The following is a 17361-nucleotide window of genomic DNA, read 5'->3' on the forward strand; positions in this document are numbered from 1 at the left end:
TACATGTGTTTTTTTCCTCAATTGCTTTCTACCTTATTTTTTGAAAAGGTTCTCTCACTGAACCCAAAGTTCACCAGCTGGACTGGCCAATTAGCAAACTCTGCAGAGCTTCCTATCTCTGCCTTCTCAGTGTTTGGGTTACAGATGTGTGCTGCCATGGCTGGCTGTATGTGTATATATATATGCAGATACATGTACCTTTATCCATCCACTGCATTCCTTTGAGACAGAGTCTCTCACTGAACCCAGATCAAGGCTGGTAGCCAGCACCTCCTAGTGATCTTCTTGTCTCAGTCTACCTTAGCACTGGGTTATAAGCACATGCATGGTCATATCCAGTATTTTATCTGAGTACCAGGATCCAAATTCAAGGTCCTCATGCTTACACCGCAAGTGTTCTTACTCACTTAACCATGTCCCCAGTCCTCATGCCTGCCCTTTTATGGAAGGGTACAGAGTGTAGTACTACTTATTATTCAAAATATGATTCAACTTGGATACAATAAGCAAATAAAAACATTCTCCTAAAATGGTTGAATTTGTTGTATTTATTTCTTTCTAAAGTTTGTACATTTACATATACCATATTATAATCCTTCACTGTTTGCATGATTTCTATTACATAAAAACCATTTCAAATGCAATAAATTTTGTTGTTATAAAACAACAAAATACCCTCAACTTATAAAAACACAGGGGCATTTCTATTCATGGCCATTTACACAATAGAGAAATGTACTGTAGACATCACAGCTTCTATACAGTTGACCCACTTGTCTACAAGGTCTAGGTTTACTTTAATAACAGTGAAATAGGGTAATATTTATATACAGTTATTTCAATAAAAATAAAGCAGTTGTAAAATGTAAACTTAATTTTCAAAATAGTCTTTAAACACTTTAACAATATGCACATAAATTACTGTTCCATTCCAAAGACTACCACCATGAATGCCACAGTTGGGAGGTGGCATTTCTTGAGTCTGGTATATGATAAGGAACAGGTTTTCAGTACATGGTGTGGTACCACTAGCTTTCCCAGGTCTGCTGAAGCTGACAGTTTGGCCACTGAAAAGGGGAGGCTACTATTTGGTCACTAATTACTTTTACAACATGCAGGGGCGTGTGACACCGGGGCTGCGGGGCTGCGGTGACACAGAAAGGACTGGTGGAGAAAACTTTGGAGGAAAAGGAATGTTATGCACTGCCAATCAGGTGGAGCCACAGGAAACAGAAACCAGTGACGAGGCTGTAAAAGCCCGGCTCCTGTTTTATCTTAACAGATACAAACTGCCACCCTTACGTGCATCCCACAATCCCCAAGGCTGACAACATGGGCTCTTCCCTTGTCTAAATTTCTGTTCCAGAAGTGAATTCCAAAAACTTGAGGTAGAAGAGAGTGCAGGGAGGCATGTCGGCCTTTGCTCAACGACTTTCACGTGAACAGAGCACTGTTGAGCAATTTTATGTTCCTTGACCCTTCCCGCAGAAATGAAATCGTATCCATTTCTGGACATTGGGGAGCAAAGGGGAAGATATCATCTGGCACTGAACGGAACTCAATGTGCCCATCTGTTTCTTGAAAAGACCCAATGCAATCTTAGCGTCAAGCTGAGGATCTTTTCACCCTATGTGTCTTCCTCCATGACTGAGTCACTCTCAGAGCTGATATCTTGCCTAAGCAGGGTCAAGCCACTGGGACAGCCGGATTCCTGTTTCCGGAACCCAGGATATACCTGCTGCTGAGCAGAAGCCCGAGTGGAGCAGAAGGCCAAGGAGAAGCTCCAGCGTAGGAAAATCACCCTGCTCTCCACTGCCCAGGGTAAGGGCTCAGAGCAGTGCCTCAGACCTGCTGTGTGGTCCTTCATGGAGCCTTGTGGCTGGGACTTGTGGGTGTATCCGAAGGCTTGCACAGACTGATGGGGAAAACGCTAAGTGGAGCTCCAAAGTTCTCTCCAGTCACCAGTGCTTCCAGGAATTGAAGTCAAAGTGCTTATTTTCATATGACTGCGAGTGAGAGCTGAACTCTCCCCTGCAAAAGGACACTGTGTTTGGGTTCCTACCTCTATTTCTCCTGAAGATCCTGGCCTATGGTTAAGTGTTCAGCTGTTCAGCACACTCCAGTGCAAACTCTCTCACCCACAGCTGAGGAGCCAGGGCAGGCAATTCACACTTGGGGCTCTGAATGTAATATGGTTTCTCCATTTACACTCCCCTCTTAAATGAATGATCTGCAGAGTGCCAGTGGGGGATGCTGGAGAATCACTGCCTTTGAGTCACAAGAATGCCTTCAAGTTGGTGGTCCACCAGGAAGGACATGGCATGTATCCCCATTTCTCTGTTAAAACTGTGATGCTTCTCAAAGTCAAACACCAGCGCTCCATCCATCTTCCCTGGTTCTTGGAACACATCTGTGATACAGTTTACACTGTCTTCATTTATCATCTCTTTAGAATACTCTGGCTTTCAGTGTCTTAAGGTCATACTTAAGGTATAACTTAAAACCTCTCTCTCTCTCTCTCTCTCTCTCTCTCTCTCTCTCTCTCTCTCTCTCTCTCTTTCTCTGTGTGTGTGTGTGTGTGTGTGTGTGTGTACAGATGCGGTCATAGGCATATTAATTTTCTCCTTAAACACTTAAGGGGGCAGTTATTCAGTGAATCTCTTAGGAAAGGATTTAACACACACATCGCTACCCCGAGTGGAAAACTGCCAGCTTACCCCTCCACTTCAATTTGGTCTAATTACTCTTATTTCTAAAGCTTAAAAAAGTATTCTAACAACATAAAAATTCAATGTGCATATATACTCTCTAGAGTGAATATTATTATCCATGTCAAATGGTTACTTGGCTTTACAACTTCCATGGCTTTATATTAAAATCCAAACATTTCAAGTAACTATGGCCTAAAATATACCTTATTTCTACTCCTCATTTTCTGTGTGATTTCTGAATCAAATGGCTGTTTTCTGCAAATCACAAGTAACTCTTAGGAGGAAATATTCTTGCAGAAGCCCTGCTGATAAGCCACAGAGCCAGCCCACCACACATAAAGAACAAATTGGGAAATATATATTTGCAAAAATAGTTTGAGACTGAAGAGTTAATAAAAACAAAACTCAAGTGTAACTACCAATATGGGTCTGCAGCCTGGAGCTGAGGATAGTCTTAGACCCTACAGTTCCAATTCTCCGACTCAGACATGAACAAAGACACTGCAGCCAACCACTCACTCAAACACACCCACTCGCTGCTTTAAATATACCAAACATGCTGGTTAATAAAACTGTAGTGACTATTTACACTCTATAATATAAGCAACAACATCAAACAACTAAGGCCAGTGGCTCTTCTTTGGGGAGAGTCAGGAAAAAGAGACTGAAGTATAAAAATATTAAATAAAGTTTTAACTTGTTCCTAAAGTCCTTTTACCTGTGACACTAGCTGTTAATTTGTGCAACTGCGAACCTGGAATACAGTACCCGATCTTGGGATGCCCTGATAGACTTCAGTATTGTCTGTGATATTCCTTTATAACAAAGAGGGTAAGGATGTGGCACCAGGAGAGTGTGTGATCTACTCTAAAATATACACCGGTACATAAAAGATACACTGGGTACTTATTAAGTTCTTCAGAAAGCTATGTGTTTTTCTGGACTAATTACAACAATAAAGAACGTGAGCTCAAAAGCATCACATTTTGTAATAAGCCCAAAGTTATCAGCTCAACTTTAAGTGCTCTTAATACTAAAGTTGCTAAGACTGCCCAGGCTGGCTTTCCCCCACTTCTTCTGTATTTCCCAAATTATAGTGAGTTCTTACTGTACTGCACACTGTACACTTCAATAGATCCACAAGTCTAGTTCAAAGTCATTTGTGCCCTGGTAATTCAAAGCTTAAAGATGGAATTTTCCATCGTAAAGTCTTATTAAAAAATTTAATCAAAATATCATTTGAATTTAAGTTTAATAAAACAATACCACTATATGAACTCTCAACACCTGTACTATATAATCATTCCTATGAGGTTTTTAAACGTTCTTTTCATATTATACTGGTTGTTAAAGACAAAAATAATTTCAACATACATATACCATATACGGATACACAATCTACACACTGATGCACATACATACATACAACTATAAATACCCACAAATACAACATTAGCGGGTGACGGAGAGCATTTCCTTTGACATGTGACATACTATCTATACAAATATTTCCCCAAATACTTTAGTACAACAGATATACACATAAATTACAAGGAAGTGCCCACAAGACCTAAGGAAACCTACTGTATGTACAAGTAACTGGCTGAACCCCTTGCTCTTGCACAATCAGCGAACCGCCATGCAGATTCAAGTATTTACTGACATTCTTTCCACATGCATGAGCTGACTGACCGAGGATGCCCACTCTACAGATGCAGAATGAGAATGACATGAGATGGCAGGCCTGTTAAGTGTGAAGGATGGAAAGGAGTCTGAAGGGCAATGCAGTGTGACATAGTACCTCTACAACCGATCATGGATTATTTTATGTGGACTGATAAAGTCCTCTGGATGGTATGATGATGGCAGATGTCAAAAGTAGGGGATTTCTGCTGCTCTAGAGGTTCACCAGCAGCCTGGCCTGGGGAATGAAGTAAGAGGCCCTGGAGCAAGGGAGATCCTCTGCCTACAAAACTGACTGGCCTATTTCTATGAGTGACACAGATGCTCTGAAGCAAAAGCGTTACCATTCTTGAACCAGAGTCTAGGTTTAACTGATGCTACAATTCGATTTTGGCTCTCGTGTGACCTTTACAAGTGAAGAACACACTGTCGCCTGAACTTAATGAAGGTATTCTCTGACAAAACTAGGAAGGTGGCTACTGACCTGATAAAATCTTGCATCCACAAAAGCTAAACCACAAAAACTTGGAAGGTTAAAACTAAGAAATTTAATGTCAAGTGAGGCTTAACTGATGACTACTAGAAAAAAAATGAAAAAAAAAAATGCCGAAGAATTAAAATTCCATATACAGCTAACTTCATCTAAGGTCTCTCTCATTTGGGAAGACAAAGGAGAAACTGACTTCTAATCAACAGGGTGGACAAGATGCGCATCTCAGGACAGTCCCTCCTTATTTCAGAGGATGGCCCTTCATCCTTGCTCTTTATATAAAGGGCAGAAGGCAAAGGAGCCAATGTACCTTCCTGCACTCAACTTCCCAAGCAGATTATAACACAAACCTAGATGGGCCTTGAAAAACCAGCCAGATTTTCCTCTTCCAGAATCAATTCCCTCACACTCCATTTTCCTGAAAAGAGTCTCATCTTCAGGATGAGGGAAATAATTGGGAGGGGCACAGAGTGCCTTACAAACTTCACAAGATCGTGACATGAAAAAATGGCTCCATCTTATTTCCCTCAGAGAAATTGTAAAAAGCGACCTATAATCTATAAACTATTTCTACCGGAGCACTCCCCCACAGGCTTGATTCACTGTGATTAACCGAAATGTATATAAGTAGCATTTGGCTTAATTAGACATTTCTAAGAGTTAGGTAAATGATATATTTTTAAAAGTACATTTCAGTAATGCCAATGATATACCAATAAAATAAGGACTCTGAATGGAAGTAACTAGATTTTAATCTCTAAAATCGAGCTCCTGGCAAACCTTCTTAGAAGTTAGCATGTGAGGTAGGGTGAACCCCACAATACACACAGATTTTATACAGGGTCAGTCTGCAACAAGACTATCATCAAAGTCTTTTGATGACTTGAGATTTTCTACACTGAAAGTCATTATTAAGGGTATGCTTAAAGTAGATGCTATTTTATCATATGGAGGAGAACTCTGAGGCTCCAGGGCACTGAGGTAGGGATGAAAGTAGGTATAGATGGGGTAGGATGAAGTACCATGGAAAGGAGGGGGAGGAGAGCTCCCTGTACCGTGCACTGGGCAGCAGGCTTAGAGTAACTGTACTAAGGACCACCTTCCATTTCTTATGACTCAATACTGTGGGGGAAATGGGATTGGCTATGGACCAGACTCTCAGAGTTCCATCAGATCAGAGGTGTTTCTAACCACAGGATAAATATAGCCTGCTGTGTATTCTTAGCAGGCAACATCCTTCCAGAAGCCTCAGGGAAGACACACTTTAAGCCTATCCTCTGAAGATGGACAGCATTACATTAGGGCAGGCTGGGATTCTAACTCACAGAAGAATGTTATAGTCATTTTTCAAGATAAATGATGCAGCTTCAAAAGTGTCTTCGTCCTCTGATTATCTATAAGCATGGCCATAAGTTCTGGAGCCAACACTAGTGAGTCCTGTAACAGGAACAGTGGCAGTGCTGATGCTAGGGTATTCTCAGACTATTCTCCATGCCAGAAACTCTAGAGCAAGGTACCATTCAATGTATATTAGATACTTCAGGCAAATACATACAAACATTCTATACACATATAGACACACTCTGTGGACAAACACATTCAAACACGTTAACTGTTCTTCAGCTACTGATGCTCAAAGGTGTGCTCAAGACTCAAAGGTCTTGGTACCTCTTTCCCTTCAGGGACTACAAATACTTAGGCAAAAAGCAGACAGCGATAATTCACTTTCCAGAAGAAAGGCAACTTGCTCAGGAAATATTGGATTCGGTAGGAAGCTATGAAATAGTTCAGGTACTTGAACCACAATGGTAACTACCCATGTTAGCTTCATGGTTCTAAAATATAAATTAAGTCAATTGCCTTTACCTACACAAGATAGAAATTAAAGGAAGTTTTTCAATAGTGTAGCAAAATACCATGAAAGAAGCAGCTACTTTGGAGGGGAGTTACTATTCCTGGGCACAAGCAAGACGGACATGTACAGAGGTGAAAAGAAGTACAGGTTAATACTTAATCCTGTAACTAAATGCTAGTAGATCCTAATGATATGTCTCTATAAACTACCATGATTTCTAACAGGCTTCCTCTAACTTACTGGAATCATGCTATTCATGCAAGAGCAGCTGATTCTCTGGTCATAGTACCTTCAACTAACCAAGTAGAAATAGAGAAAATGTCTAAGGACATAAAGAATATTCAAATGTCATCCTGTTAGTGTTGAAGATCTGTTGTTGGGAAGATAGTAGTTTTAGAGAATACAGTTTCAAGGTTGAAAACCTGAGAGTCTTCAGCCATAGAGGAAGCTCACCTTTTATATTCCTTTCTCTTCCTCTACAGGCAATATTCTACTTAATACCTTGAATTTTAAAGGGACTGTTTGATTGTAAGGTGAAACCATTATGAATACAGAGAAAAAAATGAGATCAAACATATACAAAGAATTTCAGGAGCAATCTTAATAGTGACAGAGTCAGATGGCTCTGGAGATGGAGATGAGACTAAGATAAGAAACTGCACACAAGTCACCGGACCCCTCCATCTTCGGGCTCTATGATCAGACTGACTTCAGCCTGGGTCTGAAGGGTCACTCTCTCTTGCAACTGTGTTTGCTCCTTATTTGTCCTAATGTAGGAAAGAAAAAAGGGGGGACCTCATTTTCCACATTGTTTTGTTTCAACCAGGACAGGATGTGTGCCTGCACATCTATGCAAAAATGAATCTATTCCTGGATGGAAGGGTATCAATCAATGACAGAGATGATTCTGATTCCTAGTTCAGACCCCATGGGAGTGAGGTAACACATTCCTACAGAACGCCACACACCCTACTGCAGCAGCTCCCAGCTCCCTCCCAAAGGGCTGATTACTGCCACCACCCTTTAGAAAACAAAAGTAGCTTGGGATCACTCCGCCCTCGAGGTGACGCCACCTCTGCTTTCCCTTGTGGCTGGAATGGCATCCACCCCTGAGGCAGACTTGGGTGCCTCCCTAAGGTCTCCTTCCAGTCCTGTCCTCTTCATGTTCCCCTTTTGCCTGTGTCCAGCACTGAACAACAGGTGCCAGGATGGATGCAGAAGCGCCCCACCCTCGGCCACCCTGACGCCCAGCACTGCCATTTTTAGGTGAGCATCTATAAGCATTCAACTTCACCTCCGTGACCGGGCAGGATTTCACATGTAAAGTCTAGGATTTCCTAAAGCACAATGCTTGTCCAGTTATGTATTTCACAATGGATTAAAAATTTAAACCTAAAAAAAAAAAAAAAAAAGTACAACGGTTGACTGGGAAGACATAAAATAACTGTGCAGAAGTGCAAATAAGAGAAAGCTGAAGGAGAAAGGATCTGTAATCCTCTGCCCCTCACAAAAGGTGCATTAGTTATAAAGTCGCCCAAATCATCAAAGCAAGAAAAAACTCAAGAGCGAAGACACCTGTACAGAAACTAACAAAAATATACAATATAAAAGGTTACTAATGCACCATTTAGTCACAGACTATTTTTTTAAATATATTCACGGATTACCAGAAAGATCTTGAAAAACTCTTTTTTGCTCCATGACCAGCACTTCCTGGCCGTGGATGGACTCTAAGTAACTTTTTGCTTAATGCCCGGTGTCTCAGGTCGGTGGTCCTTCCTCTCTGACACGTTGCGCTTGACCTTGGCAGTGACTGGAGATGCATCTGGGTTCAGGGAAGGACTTGAATGTGACTTCTTTAGTCCCACGGCCTCGTTTCCTTCAGTACTCAGGAGCTCCTTACCTCCTTCTTTCAGAATGTTGACGTAAATTTCATAGCGGGTTTTCTGAAGGCAAAAATCAGAGAAGTGCAGTCAGTGCAGCTCCCAACTGCATGTGTGCAGCAAACCTGGCATCCAACACCCATCACATGAGAGGGTTCTGAACACCCGACTTTCCCCAAGCTGCCAAGTTACCTGGGTACTCATAACCGCAGGATGATGACTCATTTATTGAGACAAGAAACTAAGCTAGAATTTTCATTAGCACTTATTCTGGATTCTGAGAAATGCCAATACACTGGCTAGAGTGGCCATGCATCCGAAATGCACATGCCCAAGGTGGAGGTTTACCTTCTGGGCAGGAGGAGCTGTAACCTCTGGTTCACATGACACTCCTGCATGTGACCTGGGCTTCAAATGTACTTGGCTTGACCACAGTCATCTACTCTCTGTAACTCTGGAAGAGTCCACTGGATAGTCCTTCCATGCTGAATCCATCTGCTAGTCCCCCGTAGGGCAGTAATACACCCTAGAAGCCATTCTGAATTTCTATTGCTTTTCTTCTAGGATCAGCCAGTTCTCCTCACACTATGAAGAGTGGTTACTAGGAAACAAGATGAGGCTTGCAGAACATGGAATTGCTTTCTGATGCTTTTCTCATTCTCCACTTCTTCTGTGACCGGCTATTTATGGAATGCCTTCTATGTTCCAGAGAGCCCCTTCCTCCCCCTCCCCCACCGTCTCTCTCGGGCTGTTCTTCTTTCTAATGGCTGAAAACACTGCAGAGGCGTTTGTTTCACCCCAGTCCTAACAGTGCTGTTTGTCTAAGTCACTTATCTAGAGCTGCTGCACAGACACACTGAAATGTACAGAGTCCTGATTTGATACATTCCTGTCAAAACATGCTTTTCAGCAGGCAGCTTCCACACGTGAAGACTTTGGATAAGCCCTACAACGTTTCATTTCTAAACAAGAGCATGTCAGTTATAGGGCCGTCCAAACAAACGGAGGCAAAAGCTGTTAAGACTATATATCTTTCAGGGATTTTTTCTAGTTAGATTAGAGGTTTGTATACATCAGATTTAAGTGCTATATTTCCAAGTTCTTTTGTCCAACATAAGAAGCCTGCTAGCCATTCAATTTGTTCTGCATCCAACCATGGCACTGAACATCCATTGAGTGCCCTCGTGCTAACATGAAGTTAATCACACCAATCATAGAAAACTTGTAATATTAGTATTTCTTTTTACTCAAAAGGAAACAAAGTCAGGGAAGCCTAAAGTCAGGATACATAGGTAGGAAACTTTGATTTTAATCCAAGGAAGGTAACAGTGGGATACACTCTGCAAACATTTTCTTTCTGGAAATGACCATATGGAAATGAATGCATATTCTCAGAAGAACTCAGACAGACACTGTTGGTCAATCAAAAGCTATTGTCAATTTCTTCTTCTTTGCCCTGGCCCTCTAAAGACAGACACAAAGCATACAGCAGGTTCCCTAGCCCCTCTAACAACTAAGATGGGCCATGTGATACTCCAGAAATGAGTAGACAGAAGAATTCTGGGAGCTCCTAGGAAAGAGTTTGCTTTTCGATGGGAGAGCTGGACTTTGGAGAAGCCACCAGTTTTATGGCCTTACTCTTTTAAAAAAGATTTATTTTAACTATGTACATTTGTGTACCCATGTGCCTGAGTGCATTGCCTGCTGAGGCCAGAGGCAGGAGATATTCCAAGAGTTACAGGCAATGATAAGCTGTCCATAATGGGTGTTTGGAATTGAACTGGGTCCTCCTTAAGAGCAATATGCACTCTTAAGCAATGAGTCATCTCTCTAGCCCCAAAGCCTTACTCTTTCTCCCCATTTGATATGATTCCTAAAGCTGTTACCATGTGATGTAGGATAGGAGGTATAGATACAAAGGAAAAACATGCTAGGCCTGAGGGAAAATTGAAAGACATGGAAAGACAGACAGACAGACAGAGAGGGGGGTGGACAGAGAGCCTGATATTTTGACCCAATAAGCTGGACCCAACCCTAAGATTCCCCACATCCCCAGATTCATAAAGATGAACCACAAATTTATGTATGCAAGAAGGCACTGTCAACATTCCTTATTTTCAGGTGAAAGAATTACTACTTGAATATTCCAATTTTCATAAATAAGGAAACAAAAACCAGAGAACATGCTAAACATTGCCTTAGAGGACCACATGAGAGCTTAGTCAGACCATTCGCTAACCGTGAGAGCTTAGTCAGACCATTCGCTAATCAAAAGGTCACCAGCATTACATATTGCTACATGTGCTCTGACATCAGAGCTAGAGGAAATCCAAAGGACACACTGGTTCTACAACCTTATCTATTTTAAGAATTTATTACACCATCGCCAAACTGGCTTGATGGCAAAATTAAAATTCTGGAAAGATTATTTTCAATGAGGACTTGATTCTGTATAAGTGACATATCGGCAGTTTCAAGCAGACTCAGGAAGCCGGGGTGAGACACAGTGGTCCATGAAGAAAAGCGTCCATGCAGTGAGGAGAGAGGAAGGGCCGTGTTTTGATAAGACATACAAGCGATGCAAGGAGAGACGTGATACAGCTAGTAGTTTCTATTATTGTGAAGAAGCAGGTACCTTTTCATCCCTTCTGAACTCCCAGTTTAAGTGAAGGGAAGGTTCCACCCACATGTGGAATTGACCTTTCCTCATAGTTCACTGACCTCCCAGACAGTCATCTCTGGAAACACCCTCAGAGACCCTCAGAGAACTGTGTTCCACTGATCTTTTAGGTGTTTCTCAAGACAGTCAAGTTACCAACTGTGATTAACCATCACAGTGTCTTGACAGCTCACACTTTGTACTTCAGAATCTCATACTCTGCCTTATTATATCACTTCCTTTGGGAAAATGCCTCATTTTGATGGCGTACAGTAGTACCAAAGTACAATGACTAAAGGTTTGAGTTTGAAATTAGGTTATCTGAGTTCAGGTCATTGCATCAATACATACTGTGAGATTGTAGACTCCTTATTTTGACTCTTTACTTTGTGAAATATTAGTTAAGAGCGTGTCGAATTTGTTTATGCTCTGGAATATTTGTTTAATGATGCAAAGCCATGCTGCATTCTTTTATATTGCATTTGTTTAACTCTGTAAAGCTGTGTTACATTTTCTAAAGTAACTAATTGGTCTAAAACAACTGATTGATCTAATAAAGAGCTGAAAGTCCAATAAAAAAAAAAGAAGCAGGTACCATGGAGGGGGTGTACCTGAAAAAGACATGCAGGAAACCCTGTCACTCACGCATCTCACAGCTTCACTACAAAGCCGTGTCACATGTGAGTCACGTGACTTTGCTAACCACAGCACAGAGGCATGGCTATGTAGGAGTCATCTGCTCATAGGAAGAGAGGAAGAGAGGGAAAGGTGAAGGAAGACCAGGGAAAAGAACTACTCTACTGCTAGAGAAAGCAAGGCCAGGCAATGCAGGCAGCCCTCGGAACTCAGATGGCTAGCCTCCCTTCCAATGAAAGAAAAACAACTTGGCATGAAAGCCCTTGCTTGAGTTTTCACTGGGCTTTCTTGGAGGAGTAGGAAGATTGTACTTCTGACTGACTATCATGACCTCATCTTTGAAGGGCGATTTTTCTTTCTTCCTTTCTTAGAAGACATGATGCTCATAGATTTTCCTCAGATAAACTAGGAAAGGTAAGTTTGAAGCTGAAGCTGGTACACAAGGACAAACAACACAGTAGGAAGAGTAATTGTACTCTTTCCCTTTTTTCTAGTTTAGTTTTTAATTGAACCCGTAATTTTTTAATTACAGCACTTTGTGGAGACCATCACAGAAAACCGCATCTGGACACAGTGCAGAAATCAACAGATTGTGGGGAGCCCAGCTCCAATGGCTATACCTGTATCACAACTCCTGCATCTATGGCTCAGGGAACATCAAGGAAGAAGAGGCAGGAAGAACATCCTCATTCTTCAAAAGTATTTTACTGTTAAGTGACTCATATTGACTGGACATACTCTGGGGGTACAGTGGGAAACTACAATACATGTATACAATGTGTATGATTAGATCATAGTACTTGGCATAAGTATCATCCCAGACATTGTACTGAGAACAGTCAAAATCCTTTCTATTCTTGTCAAATACTCAATGAAATATTGTCAACTGAGTTATGTTACCAAGGTACTGTAGACCATGAGAAGTTATCACTTCTCTCCAACTGCATCCCTGTAACTATCTTTTAATCCCTTCCCCAAGCTCCTTTCTAGGCTTTGGTTACCAAAATTCTGTTTTCCACTTCTTTAAGATCAAGATTTTAGTGCCCACTAAGAGAGAACATGTGTTTTTTTTTTCTTTCTAAGCCTGACTTAGATAACAATGACGGGGCCCAGCTCCATGAATGTTGCTATAAATGCCAGATACACATCCATATTTTATGGCTGAATAAGACATGTAAATACACATGATTATAATATGCTGTGGGATGTTTTATATGGCAAATGTGTTGCTCTGATTGGTTAATAAATAAAACACTGATTGGCCAGTAGCCAGGCAGGAAGTATAGGCAAGACTAACAGAGAGGAGAACTGAGGGAACAGGAAGGCAGAGGGAGAGACCTGCCAGCCGCCACCATGACAAGCAAGATGAAAGGTACCGGTAAGCCACGAGCCACATGGCAACTTATACATTAATAGAAATGGGTTAATTTAAGATAGAAGAAGTAGATAACAAGAAGCCTGCCACGCCCATACAGCTTATAAGTAATATAATCGTCTGAGTGATTATTTTATACGTGGGTTGTGGGACTGCGGGATATACTTGGTGGGACCTGGAGAGAAGCTCTCCAGCTACAATAATATAATATGTAACAATATACATTTTCTTTATCCATTTGTCTATCCACTGATGGGCACTTAGCTTGAGATTCCTTACCTGGGTTATTACGAACAGTTAAATAAACCCATGGATGCAAATATCTCTCTTGACATATTGATTTCAATTGCATATTCAGGAGTGAGTGGGACTGCTTGATCATATGGCAATTGTTTGTAGGTTGTGAGGAACTTGCATACAGCATGCCACAGTGATTATAAAAGTTGGCATCACCAACAGTATATGAGTCTTCTCCATTCCTCTGCATCACTACCATATTTTTTTTTAATTTTATGTTGTGTGATATTCTGTTTGTGTTCTGACCAATAAAGCTTGCCTGGAGATCAGAGGGCAGAGCTAGTCACTAGATAACCATAGAGGCCAGGCAGTGGTGGCACACACCTTTAATCCCAGCACACGGGAAGAAGCAGGAAGATCAGGAGTTCAAGGCCACCTTGGGCTTCACGAGATTGAACCAGTCTAAATGAGAAACAGAGCTGGGTGGTTGTGGCTCACACTTTTGATCCCAGCACGTGGCAGGCTCATGCCTTTAATCCCAGCACTAGGGAGGTTGAAACAGGAATATAAGGCAGGTAGAGACAGGATTTCGCCATTCAGTCTGAGGATTTGTAGAGACAGGATTGCCCTTTTTGGTCTAAGATTTCCTAGAGGTAAGAAGTTTCTGGTGGCTGGCTGCTCTGCTTCTCTGATCTTTCAGCAGTCACCCTAAAATCTGATTCCCGGTTTTTATTGTTAAGACTAATTAGGATCATGCGTCAATTTTATTTTGTTTTTATTTTTTTTGATAAGAGCTATTTTACCTCATTTCTACTTTGATTTTTATTTTTCCAATGATCAGTAATACCGAACATTTTTCATAATTGTTGGTCATTTGCACAATCTCTTTTGAGAAATGTCCATTCAGGTCATTTGCCATCCTGTAACCCTTTGCTCTGTTCTGTAATCCCACCCCATACCCACTCCTATTGTGCAGAATTTCTAATTAAAATTTTCCTTGTTTTCTTTTTGCTGTTGTTTGAGCTCCATATACATTCTGGATATCACCCATCAGATGAGTCATTTGCAAATATTTTCTCTCATTCAGCAAGTTGCTTCTCTATATTGATGCTTGTTCCCTTTGTTGTGAAGACACGTACTAAATGAACCCTAGTTGTTAATTTTTAGTTTCATTGACAATGCTTTTGGGGTCATACCACCCAAAAATCTTTGCCCAGACCAGCCAATATCTTCAATAGTTGTTTTCCTTACAGTTTCTTCTTCCTCCTCCTTCTTCCTCCTCCTTCCTCCTCTCTCTCTCTCCTCTCTCTCTCTCCTCTCTCTGTCTCTGTCTCTGTCTCTGTCTCTGTCTCTGTCTCTCTCTCTCTCTCTCTTTCTCTCTCTCTTTAAAAACAGGGTCTTTCGATGAACCTGAAGCCCACCAATTTTCCTAGACTGACCGGCCATCCAGTCCCAGGAATCCTTGTGTCTCCACCTACCAGCACTGGGATCATAGGTCCATTCTTCAGAGCTTGTCATTTTTCTGTAGAAGCCAGGCATTGAACTCAGGTCCTCATGCTAGCCCTCTGCAGACTCTCCACCAGGCCTCCCCTACAGTTTTTTTTTTTTTAATTTCTTTTTAAAAGTCTGATGTATCAGATTAGCAGAACAACCAACATTCAAACAGCCAACCTTGCCTGAAGAACCTGATCGATGACATTTAGAGGACTGCTGCTTCCCTAACAGCCTGTTCCTCCTCACAAATGGAACTGAATTTTCTCTTCTTTTTTTTTTTTTAATTAAAAATATTCATGTGACTAGCCTGAGGAGAGGAAACAAAGTTTAAAATGAAACCCAGCAATTCCCAGCACGCCTGCAGTCTCCTTTTCTGCCATATGCTCCGGCCTTCGCCCCTGACACGTATGTGTAAGTCTGCTAGGGCATTTTTGTGAAAGCAGTTATGCTAGTCTAATAACAAGCGATAAACCCAATGCTTGAAACTAAGGTAGCCATTTTGAAACCATGAAATAAGCATGAAAACAAAAAGCCATTATGCTCATAAAAACAGATTAGTATTTTAGGAAGACTATACATCCACAATGATACCATTTAGCAGACAGTAACCATCCATTTATATTTGTTTTAAAGTTAGATGTAAAACATTTATGCTGTTTAACCATTTGGTCAGTTTTCTACTAGTTATAGCCAAAAGTACACCAGCATTAAAAACATCCCCATTGAGTAGCAATGAAACTCATTTTATTTATGAAAAAGTTACTTGGTTAATAAATTGTGGCATGGTATAACTTTGTTGTTTTGTGAATAGTCAATGGTTTATTGATAGACATTACTATTCACCACAATGTGGTTACATAATGAACATTAAGTCAGTGACTATTAAGTACACTGTTAATGTTATGTCAATTACTTGTTTTCTGTAGCTGAATACAATTCTCTTAGTCTTTTCCTGTATGTCTACTATATGTATATCTTACAGTTTCTAAGAGATTCTAAGATGGTATATATAATTTTAAGTTCCAGAGTCTGATTAAAATACCGGTACAGAGAATAAATTAGAACATTTTATATCACAAAGAAAATTTGATAATAAACATTTCTCTCCTTGACTCTGCTTTGTCTATACCCTACATTCATCCTCTGAGCAAGTCCCATTCTTCCATCTTCACAATATATTCAGAATCCTGTGTCTTCTCACTCCTTCTACCAAATCTGAAACAAGCACAGTCATCTCATGTCTAGACAATTCGGGAAGCTGCTAGTCTTCTAGTCTTTGCTTCCTCCTTTTACATCCACGTACACTCCTCTCAAAAGTCAGTGATGTGAAACACGGCACACTGTCACTGCTTAAAGTACTGCAATGCCTCGGATCCTTAAAATGCTCCTTAACCTCAAATCCTCCAAGTGGCTTCCATACCTCTAATCTTTGCTGACTGTCACTCCCTGTGCCACCAACACCACTGGTCTCCTCTTAAGTACGTCTCTGGGCTGCAGTGTACCAGAGGGCCTGCCTTCTGGCTGCCCTTGTATGCATCAGACTCTCTTCCAGGACCTCTTGCTCTTTCTGTTTTCTTTGCCCCCAAAGCTCTTTACCCACAAATCCATGGAGATCACTACTGTCCTTCATCACTTTCAGACTCCACGATGTCATTGTCACATCAAGGCCTGCCAAATCTAAATCACCACACCTCTTCTCACCCCTCCACTTATTTTTCTCCTTATCAGTTGTCCCCATCCAACAGCCTTGTATTTTTAATTTTTAGAGAATATTATTTATTTCTCCCTTGTCCCCAAGATGCTCTCACATGAAGGAAAACAACTGCTTTTGTTTGCCAAAAGTAAACAAAACACCCATTAATGTATGAATGGAAAAAAAAGCATATGTAAGAGAAATTAAATTCTTCCAAGTCTAGCAGAAAATATATTCTAGATATATTTTATATAAACAGACTATGCCAATTTTTATATAAATGAAAACAACAGGGACATAGACGTTGACAGTAGATGCCTGGTAAGTTATTAATTCCAGAACTTCTGAGAATATATCATTATTTTAGATATTCCACCATTCCCATGTCTCCCATGAATCACTAAGGTCTGACTTATCATTCTAAGGCTATTCCTTCTCTCCTCATATCCTCTTGACCTTGGCTATTGAGATATTATCTGTGACAAATCCTAATCACAGCACCAAATATAAGCTGTCTGGCTGAAACTGAGTCCTTCTCTTCAGAGACAGAGGACTATTTCAGAGGGCCATAAAATACAGATTTATTTTTACATGTATCTCTTATGGAGCAGTAAGAGAAGAACTGCTTTTATTACCCATTATAAG

At 40.9% G+C, this 17361-nt stretch overlaps 1 protein-coding gene across 7 annotated transcripts in view; it reads right to left on the bottom strand.

Annotated features, from left to right (window-relative positions):
• Window positions 1–528: 528 nt before the first annotated feature.
• Psd3 (pleckstrin and Sec7 domain containing 3) overlaps window positions 529–17361 on the bottom strand; it is a 447179-nt gene continuing 430346 nt past the window's right edge. For all 7 annotated transcript variants that reach the window (XM_052752396.1, XM_052752397.1, XM_052752400.1 and 4 more), the window contains one exon: window positions 529–8685. In XM_052752396.1, the coding sequence (XP_052608356.1) occupies window positions 8470–8685 (216 nt within the window). In that variant the 3' untranslated portion in view covers window positions 529–8469. The remainder of the gene's footprint in view (window positions 8686–17361) is intronic.

Source organism: Peromyscus californicus, unplaced genomic scaffold (genome assembly GCF_007827085.1).
Source record: "Peromyscus californicus insignis strain IS unplaced genomic scaffold, ASM782708v3 Scaffold_23__1_contigs__length_62951481, whole genome shotgun sequence".
In the NCBI taxonomy this organism is placed as follows: Eukaryota; Metazoa; Chordata; class Mammalia; order Rodentia; family Cricetidae; genus Peromyscus; species Peromyscus californicus.